Genomic DNA, 22,049 nt, shown 5'->3' on the forward strand with positions numbered 1-22,049 from the left:
AGTTTGTGGGCGCAATTGCCGGCCGCAGAAAAGGTGGAGGAGGAGGAAGAGGGGGGGGGGGGGGTTAGCGGGTAAGCCGCCACTCCTGCGGCCACCACTGCCACCGTGTCAGTCAGTTGGAAAAAGTGTCGCCCAGAAAGGGCAGGGAGCAATGGAAGCAAAGATGAAACTTTAGCTACTCGAGAAAAGTTTTCCATACCAAAAGAAAAAAAAAAGCTTTCCACTTGGATCACCCTCCCCCGGTTGCTGCTGACGCAAGCCGATTGTGTGTGCGAGTGGCGCGGCTGATTTGCCTGCGGTGCCTTTAACGCGAACCGAAACCGAGAGCTATCATTCGCAGTGAGTGCAATACGCATTTGTGGTGATAGGGAGGGGTTGGGGAGGGGGGGTGGGGGGAGTCTCAATGCCACCCTGGATGAGGGGAGGAAGCGGAGACTTCAAAACTTGCCGCAGCCAGCTGGAGGAAAACGTCATTCGTGCGGTCATCCGGAAAAACTTACCTAACCACCGGTGTCACCGCAGAAAGTGACTCACACACACACACACGCACAGCCGCAAGAATTTTGCACATTGATTTATAGTTTTATAGTTTTGCAGCAGCCACGGGGCGGTAAAAATTCAACTCATTTCCGCGTTGCGGTAGCAGGAATTATGCATCGCCCGTTAAACTGCGAAAACGGGAAGAGCGTTTTATTGCCCTTTCCCCGCCCTAAATGGGGGATCGGGATCGGTAGCAAAATGTTGTAAAAACGAAAAAAAAAAAAATCAACGGTAAGTTTATAAGTCTGTTGAAAAGATTGTCTTGAAGATTCACACTTGCTCGAGCAGAAGCACACTTTGCGCGATCAATTAAGTAAAAACGTAAGTCTAAGTCGATCAACTAAATCCTAACACCCGTACTCATCTGGTTCACATTGTTAAGTAAAAAGGGACAGCAAGTACCAGCACACCTTAAGTCACTATCTTTCCCCCATACACCTCTACCACCCCCCCCCCCCCCGTGTCAGCTGTACTGGTCCGTCCGCTCGTCGGTCGATCGCTTTAGCCAGCGCGGGGCCAGCTTGATCATGAGCAGTGCGCCGAGCGGTGCAGTCAGTATGATCGCCAGCACCGTCACGATCAGCACGGTCTGCGCCCGGCCGTACTCGTCCGTCGCGTTCATGCTGCGGGCAAGATCGAGGGCGGCCGGTCCGAGGGCCGCCTGCACGGTAGCTTTCGGGAAGCCGGCCAGCGTGACGTACGCCTTCTCCTTCCAGTTCAGCTCGCTGCCCACCGTCGACAGGTAGGAGGCAATCAGTCGCAACTGCAAACGTCGAAAAAAAAGCCAGTGAGTAAATCATGCGTGTCGGGTTCGGTGTGTGTGTGCCCGGAACCACTTACCAGCACCGCTACCAGCAGCGTCACAAACCCGTACAGCACGGTTTCACCCTCGAGTACGGAAAACTTTACCTCCTTCCCGATCAGCGAGAACGAGACGGGCTTGAGAAACTTCCACAGCAGATCCAGGTACATGCTCACCTCGTTGCACTCGGTCGGGGGCCGCTTGCGCCACCCGGTACCGGCCACGAACGCGGTTACGATGCAACCGAGCGCACCGGCCGACGGGTAGCCCACCTTCTTGCTGCCCACCACCGACAGCGTACCGGCGAGGGCCGTCATCGCGAACCGCAACCCGTTGGTGTACTTCTGCAAATGAGTTGGGGGTTGGGGGGTGCATTTGAGTGTAATTAAAACTGTTAACTTCCGGTGACAGGACAGATGATACGTTACCGCTTGGTACGAGGGCAGGTACAGCAGGGCAAGCCCGCACAGGCTGCCGTACACCAGCCCGATCACGATACCGATCGGTCCCTGCAGGATCTGGCTGGTAAGATCGCCTGTAGAAGGGACAGGGGAGAAGCAAAGAGAGAGAAAGAGAGAGAGAAAAAGAGGTATTTTTATTAAAATAGTCCGATTAAATCGGGTGGTACGTGGTACTACAACCGCAAGCTTACCGGTGGAAAATATCACCCCCAGGATGACGCCGAACAGGAAAATTGCCAGCACATCATTACAGCTTGTCATGGCGATGATTAATGTGTGAATGCCTTTGTTCAGCCCGAGCCGTTCCTCCCGCAGGCGCAGCAGCACCGTCACGACGACGTTCGGCGAGATGGCAGTAACGACCAGGCTTGGAGATGGAGATGGAGAAAAAAAAGGAAAAGAGGAACACACCAAGGTAAGTGGTACTGCTTTCTTGCCAGCTCGCGTTTTTTAACCGCCACTTTTTACCACACGCAAAGTGCAATCTTCCGTACTACGTTCTCTTTCCCTTTTGGGAGTTAAAATGGAGTCCACGGGTAATAATGCAACAGTAGGGTCACAGGCCGAAAATTGCACTTTACCTCCCTGTCCCTTTTTTACACATTTTTTTTTTCATCATTTTTGGAAGGAAAAGGGGAAGCAAAAGCCCATTAAAAAACAGGAAGACGTTTCGCGGTGGCCATACCCGGTGGTGGATAGTTTGCTACTAATGCCGCTGCTCCCACTGGAACCACCTGGAAGGGTTCATTCTAGTGATGGGTAAAGTAAAGGAATCGTCCAGAGCCGTCCGGAGTTGTACGGAATCGTTCAGATTCTCAGTTGTCCAGAGTCGGAGTTGTCTAGAGTCGGTCTTGTCGGGAGCTGGAGTCACCCGGGGCCGGAGTCATCCGGAGTCAGAGTCATTCGGAGTCGAAATCGACCAGAGTCGGCCGGAGTAGGAGTTGTCCGAAGTCGAAGTTATCCGAAGTCGGCTTAAGTCGGTCAGAGCTGTCCAGAGTCGGACGTGTCCGGAGTCGGAGTCAGAGTCGGTGTTGTCCGGAGTCGGAGTTTTCCAGAGTCGGATTCGTTGGATGTCGGAGTTTTTCAGATTCGGAGTCATCCGAAGTTGGAGTCATCCGGGGCCGGAGTCGTCGGGAGTCAGAGTTATTCGGAATCGGAGTGGACCTGGGTCAGAGTTGTCCGAAGTCCAAGTCACCTTGAGTCGGTTGGTGTTGTTCGGAGTCGGAGTCAGCGTCGTCTGGAGTCAAAGTTGTCTAGAGTCGAAGTTGTTCGGAGCCGAAATCGCTGTCATCCGCAGTCGAAATCGTCCAAATTCGGAGTCATCCCCAGTCGGAGTCGTCCGGAGTCAGAGTTTTTTGGAATCGGAGTGGACCTGCGTCGGAGTTGTCCGAAGTCCAAGTCGACTTGAGTCGGTTGGTGTTGTCCGGAGTCGCAGTCAGAGTCGTCCGGAGTCAAAGTTGTCTAGAGTCGGAGACGGAGTTGTTCGGAGCCGATATCGCTGTCATCCGCAGTCGAAATCGTCCAAATTCGGAGTCATCCGCAGTCGGGGTCGTCCGGAGTCAGAGTCGCCCGGAGTCGGAGTCGTCCGACGTCTTTCAGATTTGAAGTCTTCCAGATTCGGGGTCATCCAGATTCGGAGTCATCCTGAGTAAAGATCGTCTGGAGTAGGAGTCTTCCAGAGTCGTCCGAAGTCAGAACCAAAAAAATCCTACTTCGAACTACTCCGACTCCGGATGCCTCTAATTCGTAGAACTTCGAAGAACGCCGACACCGGGCGGAATTAGGGATATCGAGTTTACCGGAGTTGGAATCACACTAACAATAACCGGAGCCGGACGGGTTCGGACAGTGCGCTCCAGAGACCACATCACTAGTTTCGCTCCATCAAAGAAAGTTAACAGAAAAAAATCGGTACGATTGCCAGGGAAGGGAATTTATTCCGCCAGCAACTCAAACGTTCGTATGAAAATTCGTACCCACAAAAACAACAACAAAAAGCTTCCCACCGAGAAAAGAAACGGTGCAATCACAAAGACACGGCATGATGATGCTAACAGGGTTGCAACTAGCACTGGAGCCCATGGTGGGAATGGGATTTTAATCTACTTCTCTACTTGCTGCTGCTACTGCCAGCTTTCATCAGCTGGGAAGGAATGAAATTGATTTTCATCAACCGCAACGAACGGGGCGAACGGGGCCACAAACAAGCGGCGCAAATTTCGTTTGGAGATCATCCAAAACGGGCTCAGCAATTCCAGCGTGAAGAGAAGGGGGCAACAAACGGGTTAGGGTGCGCAATCCATTTAGGGAGGGTTTTTCTTCTTTCCCTTTTCACCCGGCATAATGATGAACACCGTAACGCGGGCAGTTTATTTTTTGCCACCAAACGGTCCCGTTTTTTCCTCCCCCTTTTTTTGTGTGGCAGGGGGCATTTGCTCTCACCGGCTCCTACACTTCCTGTTACTCCTGTTGCACCTTCCCCATTTTACAAGACCCCGCGCGAGCGCGCTTGTGCGTTCTGTTCTTGAGTGATTTTCCACCGAACCAGGGTCGGGAGGGGGAGTCCCTTTTCTTTTCTTTTTTTCCCCTCTTGTAAATGCATTAGCTTCACCTTCGCCCTTTGGTCCGGAGATGGTTGTGAGATGTTTCACAAATCCTTTACCCGGGGGGCCAGAGAGAACCCATTTCCCTGGAAAAGATGGGGGGGGGAGAAATTCTTTTCATTTTCACCATTTCGCTTTTTTGTATTATAAATTCTAGCCAGTCGTTTTGCTACCCCTGTCCCCGGTTCAGCTCTCCCGAGCTTCTTCCGGCAATGGCATGGGCTTGCAGGACTCCCGGTTCGCTTCCGGCGGGTAGCGGCACGGAATGGAACACATACAAACATGCTTTGACGTGCTCATGGAACTAACCAAAAGGGAAAGGAAAGCGGACAAAACAACGGTCCCGCACACACTCTTTCGTGGAACGGGTGTCCCATTGTTGCGGCGGGAGGAAAAGGTTCTTTTATGTGGCTTTTAGTGTACTGCAACGTCCATTAGCCGCCGCCGGTGGCCGTTGTGCTTCCGCTCACATAACTGCTCCATATACTGCCAGAACGGCACCCCTCTGCTCTGCCCATCCGAGAGCCGCCCGTGCGGGTCGCACGTTTAAAACCAAATTAAAGGATTTAATTTCCACTACCGCACACTGGACGGGGGTTACGCTTGAGAACGGATGATGAGAACCACACATACACACACACACATACTTACCCGAGCAAAACGCCCCACAGCCACGGTAGGGCGAGCAGGTAGTGGGAGAGTACGGCCACGGCCGCAACCTCGGCCACCGTCGGCACCAGCGTGAGCTGCATGATGAAGCGAAACAGCGACCGGAGGGCGTCGTAGTCCAGCCCGAGCCCGGCCAGCAGCATAATGTTGACGAGTGCCATCTCGCGCAGAAACACCTCGACCCGCTCGTACCCGGCAAAGTCGGCCCAGCCAACGTTCGCGTACAGGACGCCCCAGAACAGCATGCCGAGCATGTCGGGCAGGCCGGTCAGCGAGACGAGCACGCCGCAGCCCTGGGCGCCCACAAACAGGAAGGCGAGCCGCATCAGCCCGCCGGCCGGCTCGGACAGCTCCGGTGGCAGGATGGCGTACGCGATCGCCCACAGGAACGCGAACAGCAGCAGCAGCGCGAGCGGTTGGGACGTGGTCGGCCAACTACGCACCAGCGATGGACATCTGCAGTGGAGGGGGAGAAAGGCGCGTTAGTGTTGGTGTTACAGCAATTACAGCGTGCTCGATTGCGGCGGAACAATTTTGGGGGGGGAATGGGAAAGGTGATGCGAAGGTTTCCTGTTTAGCGCGGAGAGTTTGGTTCGCGTCGATGGTTGCATTGTTGACGCGTCTATTATTTGCAAACAAGTGGATGATGTACTAGGTAAAGCATTGCACAAGCCACTCCAAACACTTTGTCTAGCGGTGGGGCGTTGTAACAATGTTTAACAAAGTTCCATTGGTTTATTGAATGGGTGCTGAATGGAACTGTCCTTAGCAGTCTAAATACAGCATGGGGTGGTTAAAAACAATGCAATAGAACAGTCAAAGCTATGCCAAAGCCTAACAATATTACAACAACCAAGCAATGGTTCTGACGCAGCTATTTCCAGGGGCTTTTTAGGGGTGCTGATGCATTTGGCATGCTTTTTTAAGTCTCTTGCAAGCGAATTGGAAATAACTGAAATGAAGTTTGCCCCTTAGAAAGAGGATTCTACGGCACTCTTATAGGACAGACACCTAAATTCTAAATTCTTCCTAAATTTAAATTCCTAATTCTAAATTGTGCCCAATATGTCCAAAGTGAGTACATACCAGTGCTGCAAAATGTCACTGTCAATGTCATAAAAAAATCTGACTGAAACAAAATCCATATCAGCGTCACGTACTAATCAGAGGTGATACTCAGAACGGTTGGTGTAACCAATACATGCTTCATGACCTTTTTGTCCATCATCGGTTGGTCAGTCCTTATGTCATGACTCTTTTTACTGTGATCAGTTTTGCAAAATGTCACTGACATAGTCTAACACAAATTCCGGCTGAAACAACATCATATTACCAGCACGAGCTCTACTGTGATGATCAGAGGCGAGCCTCTAACAGTTGGTGCGACCATCACATGCTTGGTGACATTGTGTGCAATCAACTCTTGGTCTGTCACTTGGTCGCGACATTTTCAGTCAGTGATCATCACGATGATCACGAGAGATGTGCGGGGCATGCAAGTGGTAACAATCAACAAAATGAGCATGTTTTCTCGCTCTGTTTGAACCGAAAGATGATCAAAACAGACAGATATGAAGACAGCATGCTCATTGTTTGTTGCTTGAGCCCACGCGCCAAGTATATTCCAAGAATGTCGTGATTATCACCGACAGAAAATGTCACGACCAAGTGAATGATCAAGGGTTGGGTGCTAATCAAAATGTCACCAAGCATGTAATTGATCCTCTAACTGTTAGAGTCTCGGCACTGATCATCTCAGCTGTGTACGTGAGCTGATTTGAGCTTCGTGTCAGTCATGAGTGTTGCTGACTAAAACAGTAGCATTTGGCAGCACTGTTCACAGGCAGAAAAAATCATGATTATGCATGCGCCGGCATTAAGCTAAGCTTCGCATTTGGCGCATTTTTATTGACTATCAGCAATAAGCATCAAGCAACCACACAGATGTTCATTGTTTTCCTTTGTAAAAATCTTGTGACGCTCGTGACATTTTGCAGCACTGGTTAATACAGAGCTACGATTGAGCTACATACTGAGCGCGTAGCTAAGTTGAGATTGTTGAGGTACACAGAGATTTCTTCTTCATTTAGAAGTCTTTCTTGTTTACACAAAGCTATTCAACACTTTGAACGCCAAGCTGAAATCACTGGTTCTGCTAGGAGAAAATGAAGCGAGCAGGCTAAAAGTTTCCATACCTTTTTTTGCTCTTCGTATTTTAACACAAGGAGGACGGAGCTGACGATCAATAGCTTTGTTTGTAGAGAGAACCCAATGAGGGCTGTTCAGGTTGAACAAAGTCCATAGTCCAGCAATCGAAATCAATCGCTCAATGGCGCTTAGAGTGTTAACGCAACACACTCCCCGTGGACTGACTAACGTTCTCTGAGTTAACGAATAACTCGCAAAATGGCTATCAAATGCTTGGTTCCCGGACCACCAAGACCACACTCACCGCATTGGAAGTAACCAAGAGATGTGTATTAATTTCTCAGTTAAACATTGCTAGTGAAACCTGCCAACGCTGCCTGCTAGCCAATGATAATCATTGAGGCAAACTGGTACAAATTAGCAAATAATCAATGCCAGTACCCAGTTGAAGCAAACCAGCAGCTCACTATGCGACACCCTATACACACACTAGCGGCAAACGGTTGTAGCTTTGATTGGAGATTTGAGCCCATTTCGATGGACTTGATTTACACGCCGCACACACCCTGCCAATATACCACAACACCCGTGCTACTACCAAAAAGACAAGATCGTTTATCACAAAACAGACAAACACAACAACAACAAAAACCCACAAACACACACACAAACACACACATGACTGATATACTTGCGAGCGAATGCTGCGGTCCGTCCCGGCGTTGGACTGACGGAGATGGTGCCACCATTGCCAACGGATGGACTGGTCGAGCGCACCGGATGCCAATCGCCAGTGTCGGCCGTCTCCGCCGTCACCACCACCATGCCGGTGAGGGGCAGTGCACCATCGGTGGTGGCCTCCCGTTTGCTCAGTGCCATTGCCAAATCAATCGACGGAATCGACGCTGGTACGGTGGTGGGCGCACGGCTGTTCGGGTCCGTCGGTACGCTCGATCCACCGTTTCTGGCCGGTGCTTCTGGCTCTTCCACGGACGTGATGTAAACTGTGTGTGTTTTGTGAAAGAGAGAGAGAGAGAGAGAGATACAATAAGGGATTAGTAAAGCAAACACACGAGGTTAACGCGTTGTTCGCGATCATCGTTCATCTCCCCCCCCAATCAAACGCATTACATTTTCCTTCCATAGTTGGATTGTGTTTGCGCACAGCAATCTTTGACCACGCAAACACGCACGAACTTTACGCAGGCAAAGCCAAAGCCACTCTCGTCAGTGGTATGTGATTGTTTTTGACGAAACAGAAACGCTATTTTCTCTATTCTCTACAATCACACGCAGCGACGCGCTCGCCAGCTGATACGCCAGCTGGCTACCACGGGAAACACCTAATCGTAACTGTGGGCGCACAGCTGACGGCGCCTTCGTACACTGCCGCGACGCGTTGACGTTATCAATTATGACTGATTAATTGTCCGCGAGACAGCTCTATCGCACCCTCACACCACGCAAGCGTGTCTGCTTGTGCCGCACTACCCATCCACTTACTTCTCGGCGGTGTCAATGGATGCGGCATCCGGAACGGATCTTCCAAACCGGTGCTGGTTGCCGGCACTGCACAATCTCTGTCGTCTCGGCACCGCACCTGGCACCGCTGTCACTCGATTTTCGCTTCCAACCGACGCACGTGCTAGTGTTCACATACAATCCGGGGGACTGGTACGAATACCCAATACCGGAGGTCGAGATGGTCGAGAGAAACGATCCAATTTCGGGTGACTTCCTTTTATACTTCCAGCCCACAACGCAAAAGCCCTCCCATTACCCGGGGTTCGAGGGGTTATGGGATGTCGTTTAATTACCATTATCGTGTTTATCTGCTGTGTTTGCTCTGCACTGCATTACGCCACACGGAGTCGGAGATTCTGGCAAGACACGGTCGTTCGGGCTGCTGCCCGCTGCTCCGGCTCGTGATCGTACGCAGCTGATCCTCAAGCACGCAGCCGACCATTTACAACCAATACCCGCCTGTTTTATTTTAGCATTCGGTAAACATTTGCTATGTTTGATGGTAGTACAACTATCTAACCGACCCTCTCTTTAACTACAGACGGCCACATTCGTACTACCAAAGGGGCTCAAACCGACGACCCGCATGTCTTGCATGCCTTTTGGACCGAAAAAGTGCTTCCAGTAAATTGGGCACTCGGGAGGGGTTTTTGATTGAAAACTAACGATGGAACGTCTCCTCCAATGGAACGCTTCGATATTGAATGCTGTTTAATCTTTGTGGGTTTGGTGCGGGAAAAGTCTCCGGGAAAAGCTTCTACCAATCAATAAGCTTTGCACAGGTTGCACAGCACACTTGCACCCTTCATCACCATCAATTACAGGAATTTTACGGGCAGCTGTGTTGTGTTATACCCACTGCCTATTAATTCTGCCTACCCGCAGAGACGGGGAGCTGAGACCGGGGGCCCTTCCTGTGACCCGCTCCCTTCTCAGCCGCAGTGCCATTCAGTGATCTTTGTGGAGGGCGGGTTCGCTCTCTAATCGTCTTATAGAATTTGGGTGATGTTACAACATCTAACAAAACAATTCGGTCCAACTTAAAAGCTTCCAACCAGTGTGGCGCAGGGAATGCACATGGTAGGACAATTTCCAAGTGCTTTCACCGTACACGCTGCTGTACACGCTATCCCCTCCCTTCCCCGTTCCCCGTTTCTACGGGTCGGTTAGTGGTCAGCAGTACCGGCAACGCAGCCTAGAACGAAACCGAATGAATGCATGCATGAATAGAAGCGAAACTGAGGATGAAAAACGTTTCCGCAAAAGCGAGAGATACAAGAGAGAGCGAGAGAGAGAGAGAGAGAGAGAGAGAGAGAGCGAAAAGGTGGTGGCCTGTTTCTCGTGGTGCGCCCTGCATATATGCAAAACGGTGATACGCCGGAACAAACCACACAGGGAAAACCGGAAATTTGTGCTCCTTCCGGTAGATGGTGCATCTTTGTGCCTGTCTGTGTGTGTGTGCCTCTGCCTGTCGATGCTTCGTCCACGGTACGACTGATAATACCGGTTGGGATGGGATGGCGGGAAGGCGCTGCGGGAATGATAAAAGCTCCCCGGACCCCGTCCGGCCCGGTTTAGAAGTATAGCCAGTTGGACAGACACACAAACAGGCAAGGCTGGTATGGAAATAGTTTTACCGGGTGGAAGTGTGTGTGTGTGTGTGTGGTTGTTTGAATATATTCGGTACTTTTATTCCACACACCCCCCCCCACCTCCCGGTATGCATTTCCTCGTATGTTTCCTCCCTTTCACTCTCTCGCTAGCGTTGGCCAGCTGCATCAATTTCCAGCTTTTGCATTTCCGTTTTTGAACCCTTCTTTCCCTTGCTCCCTCTCTCTCTCTCTCTCCGCACTTTCACTTCATCGCTGCATCGATTTCGACCAGTTTGAATGATGCATAAAATTGCAGTACAGGAAAACTTCCTGCCCCCTATCCCCCTCTCTCTTTTTTGGGGTGGACGAAACACGTGGTTGTACGTGTGTACAATTTCAACACAAAATATGAGAAGCTTTGATCCGGTTCTTATTAAGTTTGTATGAATGTAGCTGATGGAGGAGGCGGGGGGTGGGGAAAGGTGGAAATACTTATATGCAACCCGAAACAACCGCTTTCCATTCCCCACCTTTCCCTTTCACCCCCGGTGTGTTCAATGCTTTTCAACCGAGCCGGTCCCGGAAACCGGTCGGCAAAGGCATATGAATCGATAGTGAGCAAACCTGGCCCCGTACAAAAACACCCATACACATACACACAAAACCGTTGAACATATAGAGCACACTGCGCTTGGGCGTACTGAGGTTCGGTTTGGGAGATTTCAGCACAAAACTTTCCGCCAGAGCTCCTTTGCCCTGGCGGACGCTCCATCTCTGGTTCACGGTTTACCCGAAAATCCCGACCACCTTTGAGGATGGGGGTTGACAAGGAGGACTAGGTTTGGCAGGGCAAACTCGTTCACAAACTCTTGCCAGCACCACCGCCTACGAGAGCAGTGCAGGAGCAACAACTGTCTATCGCGGGGATGTTGAGCTTTCGCCTTCACCTACACCCGCCGAACCAATCCGCAATCCACCCTGATCGGTTCGAGAGTTCTTCTCTTTTCTTCTCTTTTCTTCTCCTTCTCTCCCCCTCTCTCTCTCTCACACCCTCGCCAAAGTGCTTGGTTTTATCATATTTATGACAGGAAATTCGTACAGTCAATTAGATTCTCGAGATGAATTTCGAGTGTGTTTCATGCGATTACGACGATTATCTCGATGCCCGCGCGCTTCCCTCTTCCAAACGGCCCCGGCAATCGAGCATACCAGCCGAGGGATTTGATTGGATTTCAATTACGGTTCCGCCGGCGTTCGCAATAAACAGGCAACCTTCTTCCGCGCTCCGCAGCCGAAGCTCGAAAGCACTACTAAATTGCAAAGCGAAAAGGCGGTGCCCCTCTCTTGTTACGCATTCTCGTGGACGTTGCTGCTGCAACTTGATCAATTTCGTCACAGTCGCGAGAGAGTGGAAGGGGGAAGAGGGAAAGCGGACGCGAAACTTTTGCCATATACAGTACCGAAAAGTTTTGGCGCTAGACACCAAACGAGCGCGCACACACTAATATGCGTAGTTGCGTCGGGCGGGAATGTAGTTTCGTCGGGGGAAAACTAGCTTTGCGTGTTTGCGCCGGCGAAACTGTTATAAGGGTACTATTTATAGCAAAGGAATGAACGTCATAGAGAGAGAGAGAGAGAGAGAGAGAGAGATAGAGAGAGAGAGAGAGAGAGAGAGAGAGAGAGAGAGAGCAGAGATCCTGTAAGTATGGCTAGTGCTTCTGGCAGTTCACGGTGGGCTCTAAGGAAGGGACGTGGCCCGTTCTGTAAAGCTCTCTTTGTTTCGAACTACCGTGCAAAAACCTTCAAGAATTTCAAGACCTAATATCAAAAGTCCCACGCAAGAAGACCTACGAACTCCGCTCAATCTGAGCTCCCAACTCTCGGTACCAACGACTACTGCTGGAACGACGCTCGGGACGAGTGCCTACATACTAGAGCCTATCCAACAAACCGTCCTCATCTCCAAGAAACCTGTTGTTCTTCTAAGGCTCAGCAAATTCAAGAAGATTATTGTGATTCACGTCTAAGGATGTTTAGGACTTGATTCTTCGGATAGCGACAGTCCTGGACATTATAGTTCTGAGAAATTAACAAATACAAATAGGGAGATCACCTTTTAGTAATGTCCTTTAAATATCTCTAAGAAAATCTCGAGTATTCAAGGATTCGCCCCAAGCAGGGCGACTTACTCGGCCTTAGCACCACTTTTCGATCGAAAAAAATCGATCTATCCGGCTGTCATGTTGGTGTCATTTGACACTCATTTCGCCGCTAAAGTGTTCATTTTACTGAGGGTGTTTTTGAGAACTGATATACCATGACACTCACGAGCAAAATGAACTATGCTACAAAAATTCGATCGTTCCGCTTTGTATGGCGAACAGCATTTTGCTAAACAATTTGGAGCCGCATCAGAAAATATGTTATTTTCCATGTTTTTTTACTTAAACTGGACTGGACAAGCTTTGTATTTGAAAGGTGAACATGTTGTGCAAGTAGTTCAGCCATTTTCGCATCGAAAAATGATGAAAATAATACTTTATTTTACTTTGAGATCCGGCACGACTATTCCCTCGAGGATCAAAAAAAGCTTCCACCAACAGTCGCCAGATGCTACTAGAATTGAAATTACACTAGCGAGTACGGACAATGCCCCCCGGCCTTAAGAATAGAACACACCTGAATCTAGCATGAAGCAAGTATTGTCTGCCAACACCATCTACAGGACGTTTGGATACGTATTTTAAATGTTTCAAAAGTCGCAATAAAGCGGAAGAAGCTCCAGAACCTCATATAGAACTGTATTGTTGGGAGTAGTTTGGTTTGGAAGAGTGTGGTAGGTTTTGTTCTATCAAAGAAAGTACAATTTCCGTTTGCGTCGGTATCTCAATGCTAACACGGTCAGACACGATGCGGCTTTCACAATACAACGAGCTTGTTCGGCTTGTCTCTTTAATTGGGCAAAAGAATTATAAAATCTATTCCCGCGCCTTAGAGCCTTGCAACGATGTGTAAAGCATTCGTTTTTCTCCCCTTAAACGAACCGGGGGATCAAACCGTACAGCGTATGAAACGAACCGTGCATCAGAAAAGCACCACCAGGCGGCAGCAGTTGGCAATGAGGGGCCACGAATTTTCGCCTTCCACATTTGCACCGCGGTGCACAAGAGCACGCCTTTGACCACCATTAATGTTACACGGTTGGGTGAAGCACTCCCGTCTCACCATTAAGCCGATACACCGGCCAACCAACGGCCGCTAATGAATTGAAGGTGCAGCATAGCATACCTTCTGAGTGAGTGGGTATATGTGAATGGGGAGCGTCGGGGGGGGGGGGCACCCATTAAGCAGCAGGAAGGTTCAAAATGATGGCCGTGCCAACGGAAAACTGCCCTGCAAACTTCTTCTGCCCGGGACGCGCAAGGCATCCCAAGAAGACACCATAACCCTACAGCAGCTTGCAGTTTCGTGCAGTTGTTGCAAGTGCAAGACTTCGTACTGTGGTAGTCAGAGAGAAGAGGTGTGACTGTAGAACATTCGGTAAAATTAATTTTAATTATCACCACGGGAGAGAGAGAGAGAGGAAGCTTTGGGAGAAAGCGTCCGTTCTGATGCCTCTAGTGCTGGGGACTTCTTTTTATGCATTTGCCCTGGACCCAAACCACCCCTCTTCCCCTGGGTGTCATGCGTCCTTTTGCTTCATTTTACGCTTTCCAATTCCTGCTCGAACGGGCCAATTTGGGCGAAGCACGGTTGAGCACTAGAAAGTCGAAGCCTACGGTCGCTAGTCGAAGCAACAAAAAAAAAGATCCATTTTCACATGGCCATTGGAGTCGGGCGTCGGAGGATTTCGGGGCCAATGCCAATGCGAGCAGCAGTAGCGGCGCGTGGTCCGCGTGGCTTTCGCGATAGTGTGACTAAAAACCGGCACCCGAGCCGCTACATACACACACACACGAGCTAGCGCGCGGTAACGTATCGCGAACGAATGGAAGTGGCGGTGTCACATTAAAAGTGATAAATTTACAGCTGAAAACTTCACCACCGTGTAGGCCAAAGTTTTCGCTTTAAATTTGCCAAATTTCGCTCCCATTACGTTGGCCGCGTAGGAAGAAGCAAAGGAGGTCCCCTTTTCTTTGCTCCTGGACACGTGTACACAGAGAAGGAGGGCACAGAGTGGGCTATAAATTACCTCGTTTGCACGTTGGACGTTCTTTCGCTTTCCTTTTCCGGTAGGCGCAATTGAGGAGCGAAATGAGCGACACGAGCGAACGACGGTATTAATTACACCGGCCGAACGGAGAGCCTTCTGGGCGTTGGGTTGTCTGACAATGTTGCCCTTTGACCTGCCGTCTTATCGATCAGCGCTCGAAGACAGGTCGGCATTGCTTGGTTGGTATCGTGTTTGCCTGGTTGCGGTGACTCCACTGGCGTTACCACCACTTTCTCTACACACAAGCAGACGACTGTTGTGTTTGAAGCTTTCTTCCGGCTTTTTTTTAAAGATTTTATCACCAAAAAATCGTTCCCGCTTTTACGTAAAAGTCGAATGATAAAAATTTATAACATTAATTTCGGCCTCAGCTACAGAGCTCTCCCATCACACACATTCGGGGACAATTTCACGACAAGTCGTCGGCAAAAAGGAAAGGATAAACCCATAAATTGGATTACGAGTGGAGTGGAGAGCGCACTCGGAAGGCTGCTGTACGGGTCTGCCAATATCGTCGATCGAGTGGTGCCGCCCGACCGACATGCAGGAGTAACCCGTGGACACGTAACAGCACCACGCACACGTGCCATATGGGAGTTTTGGTGGGTGCGGCAGGATCGTTTAGAAATTCCGTTTCACTGCGTCAATTTTCGGGCTTGATTTCGCTGGGGCCGGAAAAAGGTACTAAAAATCAACACTACATACATCATAAATGGGTTAATAGAGTGTCCCTTTTTTGTTGTTGGCAGAGGACTAGAGGCGCAAACCGGCCATTTCGAAAGCACAATCCAATCGATCGAACGGAATCGAAAGGGAGTCGAAAGGGAACGGATGCGAAGTTGAGTAAGGGCAGATTCGCGCTGGTTGGCCAGTCAGCCGGGAAAAGTGTTCTCTCGTCAAAATCGTAAAATTGGAACGGAAATTATGCTTTTCTTTTCGTACGCCGGGGGGGGGGGACACACCCGGTGGCTAGTACGGGGGAAATAAATAATGCACTTCCCTTCAACACGGCAACAACAGCAAGAAGGATGATCACGCTCTTTCGGGATGGGTTAAAGCTCCGTTGACGCTTTTCCTCATCCAGCGTCGGACTTTCATTTTTCACTTCCCCACTCTTTCACCCTTCAAAAGCAGCGCACTTGCGACTTTAATTAAAAAAGAAGCTTGTCCCGCCGCTACGCGAACACTACACGACCACCATACGTTCCGTTCCGGTTGAACCGGTGACGAATGGCGCAGCGCAGCTTCACTTCCCCTGCTGTTGCGGGAGTTGTGTGGAAGTGCAAAACCACTCACAAGACTGGTCAAGTTTTTTTTTCTTTGTCTCCCTCCCTCAGGCCATCCTTCCAAAATTATGACAAACCACAGATTAAAATAGATCGCCCGGGTGACAGTTAGTGAGCGCGTCGCCCAATGTTCGGGCGGCATTCGCCCGGTTTGCTCGTGCACTCCAAGATAAGCGATGAGATATCATTTACCCGGGTATCATCCATCACTGGGACAGTGAGAGGGAAAAACGGTAAAGGAGGGGCGACCGGTACCGCAATAAACTTTCCTTAAAATTCCCCGGAGATGATCCGTTTTGATGCTGCGAAATGGCTTCTTGACTTTGCCGCCTCGTTCACTCACTCACGGCCCACATCAAGACGGAGGCGCGCGCGCAATGGATGGGCCGGTCAGAAGACCATCCGTGACCGCTCCGTGGGCGCTCGGTCGAGCCAAGGTTCGACCTGCCAGATAAAAATAGCCAACATTAACTTTTGTTGCAACATTTAGGAATGGAAGAGAACAATCTTCCCAAACGCCACCGACTGCGACTAACTTTTGACTGACAAACGAAGGTGTGGGCGAATCTGTAGGGGAAGATAGGTAAAGACGGACACCGTAAGGAAAATGTTAAAAATCTAGGGATATATAAATGCGACTTTTAAGTTACCATCGTTTTTTTATATTTTTTTCATAAAATAAAAACATGGTTTTTTCGTGCAGATTTGGGATATGGGGAAGATGGACACCACGAAGGGTAAGATGGACACTTAACGGGCACAGAACAACTGCCTAGAAGTTCGCTTTAGGAAATCACACCGCGAAAAGTCAATGACTCCAGCATTTTTGAGGGACTTGTTAATAGTTAAAGCATTTTTTTCCACTATGTCAACATTCAAATTTTTGATATTTTCTATCCCATAGAATCTCTCATCTATTGCTGAATGTTGTCGTATTAATGCCTCTTCTTTTTATCCAATAAGGTGGATATTAATGTCGTGACAAGATATTGAATTTAGTGAAGTGTGCCTCATCAGCGTCGAGCGAGCAATAGCATAACGAATGGCTGTCATTTTGACTGGTGTGCCGTTTCTCGCACATTTCCATGCTTTCTCTAGTTGCTGGATGGTTTATATCTCGTAAGTACCATTATTTAAGTTATTTGATGAAATCTATTCAACACCAATCGATATAAGAAGTAAAATAAATCAGTAAATTCGGAGTTCCTACGATAGAGTGTCCGTCTTTCCTGCTTTGGTGTCAGGATGTTTAAACCACCAGAAACCACCAGAAACCACCAGAAACATTATTGCTTTCATTTTCGTTCTTTCATCAATGTTTTGCTGAATAATCACCAAAACTCATTCATGTAATAAAACATCCGAAAATATAAACAATGCAAGTTACACAGCTTAAGATCCGCAGTAGTCATATTAGATCCACAAAGGTGCGCACGATTGAAAATTTGTTTTGTTCGTAAATACAACCAATTTTGCATATATTTTAATGCCAAAATTGTTCTCAAATGTATTGTTTTACTTTCAGTTTGGATGCTGCATTGTTGATTTGTTCGAAAATTACCTTTTTCTTGCATTTATAAGAAGTATCCATCTTACTCGTAGTGTCCGTCTTTACCTACGTTCCCCTATCTGTATGTGTGGGGTTGTTGGGAAAGAAGCGACAGTGGAGGGGGGCGGGGGAGGTTAGTCCTGTCCGTCCGAAACCAAACTGATAACTTTGAATTCATCTGACATCTTAATGTCCCCGGAGTGGTCGTTCCAGTGGTGGCACCGGCGAAAGACACCGGAATCTATTCCGACCGATCGAGCCACTGTACATTCTGGATAATACATTCTCATCCGTAGTCTTGGGGGGGGGGGGCACATAAGCATTCCTCCCTAGTTCTCCTGCACCCTTTTTCCGGGGGAGGGGGGACTTTTCTTTAATTACCGCAAAAGATGACAATCATTATTAATTAAGTGAGAGACGGAAAAATAGAAAGTACACCACCTTAGGCCAACGCGAACCGCTTCCGGAGCTTCTCGTGAGAGAATTTCCTTTTTTTGTTCTTGCTAATCCAAACCAAGCAGTGGAACATACGAGAAGAAATAGAAACAGAAAAAAAGGTCACCGACACCATAACCGTTTCGCTAGCAAATCGGATCCTCTGACATTGAACGCCGGAACACACGGAACAAGGGCACAACACCAGCTAATGGGTTGCGGTAAACCGTAGCAAACGATTAGAAGTTACGATTTATGCACTCGTGGGATACAGCGAGTCGTTAGAGGGAAGTGCGAGCAGCAAACCGAGACCCAACATTTAGCGTTTAACTATGCAAAGCCGTCCCAAGTCCCAGAGTTTGCAAGGGGTTTTTTTTTTTTGAAATTCCGTCTGATCAGTTCCGTCCGATAAATGGATACCATTTTTAAGAGCGACATTAACGCGCACTCGTATACAGCGAACGTGAGTTTGAATGTGTCGCTGTGCTAGCGGCCAAACAACACTCCTAATTGTGCATTATCTGGGCGGGGTATAGAGCAGGGCGTAAAACTGGAAACGAATTACCGCTGACCATTTTTAAGATTATCCCGCCCTTGAAATGTTAAACAGTGTAAGCCGCATTTGCCGTCCCTTTTGCAAGCAGCTGAAACAACAACCACCTCCTTGAAAGGAGCACCACCAGCCTGTCCTTGGTCGCCTGTGGTTTGGACAGGCTCGGAACGCTGTGACAGCTCCTGCAGCACTCGCTTTGACGGCGATCATAAATCGGATGTCACAATCTCGCCTGTGACGGCAAAGAGAGAGGGAGAGATCACGCGTATAACATTAGTGTCAGTCTTCGCACATCCTGAATTTCCATAACATTTCGGTTACCTTTCGCACCTTTCCCAAAAAAAGGAAAAACCACCGACCTGGGGGACCGATGGGACACAGTCCCCACAGAAGGAAACACAGCGCGAGTGTGTCTTAAATTTCGCCATTTTTCACCTGCCACCAAATCCTGGCGACACCGAGCAGGGAAAAAGGTTAACGCTAAACCCAAATTTATGGCCCCACGGTTTCGGGTTGTCACAAAGCACATACAAACGCGCGCGCGCGCGGGTTCGGCTTACGCGCAAAGCAACGCGCCCCGCGGAAGATTTCGTGTGTCGTGACAGGCACTAACTCCACGCAAACAGTAGCAAACAAACATTGCAAAGCAATGGGGGGCACACCCGTTTCGAACAAGCATGCAAGCAAACATCCGGTCTCCTCCCGGTTGCTTCCCGCTGCTATCGATAACTTTTCTTCCCTTCCACCATCCATTGTGGTTATGCACCAGCTGCGCAGCCACCTTTGGCGCAAACTTTGGGCGCGTTGTTACAGTTGTGACAGTGATGCTGCTGCGGCGGCGGCGGCATTTTGTCCCGTCTTAAGCGCACGCAAAGCTTCTCGCAGCGTGTCGTAATAAGTGAATCGCGGCATTCGCGGCAACGAATAAAACCGTCCTGTTTATCCGACCTGCTGTCGGGGGTGTGTCTGGGGTTGTGCCACACCGACACATTGCACATCGTGGATGCAGCAGCAGCAGCAGCAGCAGGTCGCAAAAATGCATTTCGTATTGCAACCGTAAATTTATCACCTCGACGACGCCTGACGTTCTTGCCTGCCATCTTGCATTGCCACCGGCAATTATTTATCGGTTTTATGTGGGGCACACACTGAGGGGCTGAGAAATAGGATCAGGATGTTCCTTTCCTTGCAGTGAAACACACACACTCACAAATTCAGATAGCTTTTCACGATGGTCTTGTTGGAGCTCTCGCTTTGATGAATCTTTTATTCGCCTGTGACCCAAGTACAGCTGGTCGGTGGTCTCTTTCGCATGCTGCCACAATTATCTGATTAGCGTGATTATCTTTCTACCGTGCGCGCGTGTGTGTGTGTGTGGGGGGGGGGGGTAAGCAAACAAGTAAAAATAAGAACCCATTTCGCGAGGGTGCTTCCCAACCGGCTACAACAACCGCCGTCGTTATCTTGTTGAGTCAATAATAGGCGTTTTAATCGGGGAGCGGGGAGGCGCCTCCATTCAAACAAGCGGCTGGATGAAAGGAAAGTGTCTTTTGTGTGTGTGTTGTGTTTCTATTTTGGAGAGCGGCTTTGGCTCTTATGCAAAACACCCGTTCTACGGCGGTGTAAGCGTTCGGTGCTTAAATAAATGATTGCTTACGGTAAACTATTGGTGGCTTAATAGTGCATTAAGTTGGGTGAGAATTGCGACCACATGTCCGGTTGCAAATATGGGTCAATGCCACGGATGATCTAGGTTACGTCGGCTCGGCTGTTCCGGGCGCTCTAATTGTGATTACCTTTTAAAGGGGAAGTGCAGGACACGATGCGTGATTATAGGTTAACAAGCTTGTGCACATTCGTGATTTATATGATTTGTCTCGTGTTGCAAAGAACGCTAATCCCGGAAGCACTACAATCAATTGTTATATAAGTTATAATTATTATTACAGGGGTTTCCAGCCGTTTTCATAGCTGTGGGACACTTTATTGACTCTTTCTTAAATGAACTTAATGTAACGAGAATTGGACTCCCTTGTTGCACCCTTGTTTGACAAATCCAATAGGAATTGTTCAAGAAGCCATACAAAATTTGTATTTGTCCAAAAAGGGTGCCATACAGGGTTTCCACGATTTATTGGTTGGTTCCCAATTTTTTTTTTGGTTTAATTGTATTGATATCCAATAGGACGATACCAATAAATTATGGGAACAAACCAAAAATCTATGGGATACGATGAATAAATCATGAGACGAGCCGAAAAAATTTGGCGAACCGACCAATAAATCATGGGAAACCCTGTAAAGTACAATTTCTATCATATGAAGTTTACTTCTCTTAAGAAAGAGTCAAGGCAGTGTCCCACAACTATGAGAACCCCTGGAAACCTCTGTATTTATTTGCTGTTTTTTTTTAAGGATAGGACTAAAATGTTCTCAAAACGCAAAATGTTCTTAAATGTGTTGCCCAAATACATTGGATATTGCGAAAACAGAGATGCTCTTTAAATTTGCTCTTCAGCATTTTTAAGCCACGATTATACAAATCCAGTTCAAGTTCAAGCAGTTGTATCATTACTTGTTTTTTTAGGTTTTCCACTAAACTAATAAAATCTTACTTGTATTTAATATTCAAAAACTACAAAATAAAAGCTATAAAACTATAAAACTATGTACAGGGTAAGCCACGATTCATTGGTTGGATCCCATCAATTTTTGGTTGCTTCCCATATTTGTTTGGTTTGTTCTCACGATTTTTTGGCCGTTGCCCAGAATTTTTTGGTTCAATTCTCTATTTTGGTAAACATCTATGGGATACGATGAAAAGATTCTGAGACTTTCAGTATATGTTATCAGTATAATAATATTTAAAAAAAAACAGGTGCCCACTTTGCCCCGTGTTGCCTTATTTGTACACAGAACATGTAAATGAAAGTTATGTTGAAATGATCCATTCAGTTCTATTACATACACGGTAGCAATGAGTATGGGTTTATAAATATCGCATCTTATCAAATTCACTGTTCACTGTAGTCCTCGGAAAAGGAATCCTTAAACATGCACATAAACAAGAATGGTTCTTTCTGGGGAAAAAACAGAAGAGCATACACGGCGTAAACTTACATTAAAATCCCTCCAAACCGGATGACAAAGTTGATACTCAAAGAAAGATCACCTCACGTGGAAATGCTCATCGACATTGATACTAAAATGAAAATAAAACTAAATTAGACAGTAGACCAAACACCGACAAAATGATCTTCGTATTGATCACGTTTTGCTAGCCGCACCTGATCGATCGCACCACACTTCAGCACACGTTGCGTTGGTTGTAACATTAAGTAAACTTTCCGCGCATGCTGTTACACTCACGTTTTTTTTCCACTAAATCAACGCAAATTCTCCCTTCGTCAAAAATTGTAATAAATAATGCCGCACCATTAGAGCGCGGCGCGTGTAGTTTGTTTTGGTTTTTAATTCAATTAAAAAAATCCGTAAACATTCACCGGCTGTCAGTGTGTAGTTTAGCGTACCGGACGCTAGAGGGCGCTAGTGCAATCGCACAGTGGGTGAGCGGCATGTGGAGTTTGAAATATTTCATTTCAAATTAATTGTAGTGGATCGTTTTCTGATGCGAAGATATCTTATCGGTTTTTGAATACTTTTGCACAGTTTTT

At 48.2% G+C, this 22,049-nt stretch overlaps 1 protein-coding gene across 6 annotated transcripts; it reads right to left on the reverse strand.

Moving 5' to 3' along the window:
* Positions 1 to 669: 669 nt before the first annotated feature.
* LOC121588513 (sodium/hydrogen exchanger 9B2) lies at positions 670 to 21,847 on the reverse strand. 6 transcript variants are annotated; one of them, XM_041906544.1, is made up of 8 exons: positions 21,663 to 21,847; positions 21,496 to 21,577; positions 7,915 to 8,227; positions 5,058 to 5,531; positions 1,995 to 2,170; positions 1,771 to 1,877; positions 1,381 to 1,686; positions 670 to 1,303 (listed from the first exon to the last, which is right to left on the reverse strand). In XM_041906544.1, the coding sequence occupies exons 3-8, from the start codon at positions 8,100 to 8,102 to the stop codon at positions 1,004 to 1,006; spliced, it is 1,551 nt and encodes a 516-aa protein (XP_041762478.1). In that variant the 5' UTR covers positions 8,103 to 8,227; positions 21,496 to 21,577; positions 21,663 to 21,847; the 3' UTR covers positions 670 to 1,003. The 6 variants fall into 6 exon arrangements, with proteins under 6 accessions (XP_041762478.1, XP_041762479.1, XP_041762476.1 ...); XM_041906545.1 differs by lacking the exon at positions 21,663 to 21,847 and having other exon boundaries at positions 21,496 to 21,594; XM_041906542.1 differs by lacking the exons at positions 21,496 to 21,577; positions 21,663 to 21,847 and adding an exon at positions 8,727 to 8,943.
* Positions 21,848 to 22,049: the final 202 nt, after the last annotated feature.

Source organism: Anopheles merus, chromosome 2R (assembly GCF_017562075.2).
Source record: "Anopheles merus strain MAF chromosome 2R, AmerM5.1, whole genome shotgun sequence".
NCBI classification, from domain to species: Eukaryota; Metazoa; Arthropoda; class Insecta; order Diptera; family Culicidae; genus Anopheles; species Anopheles merus.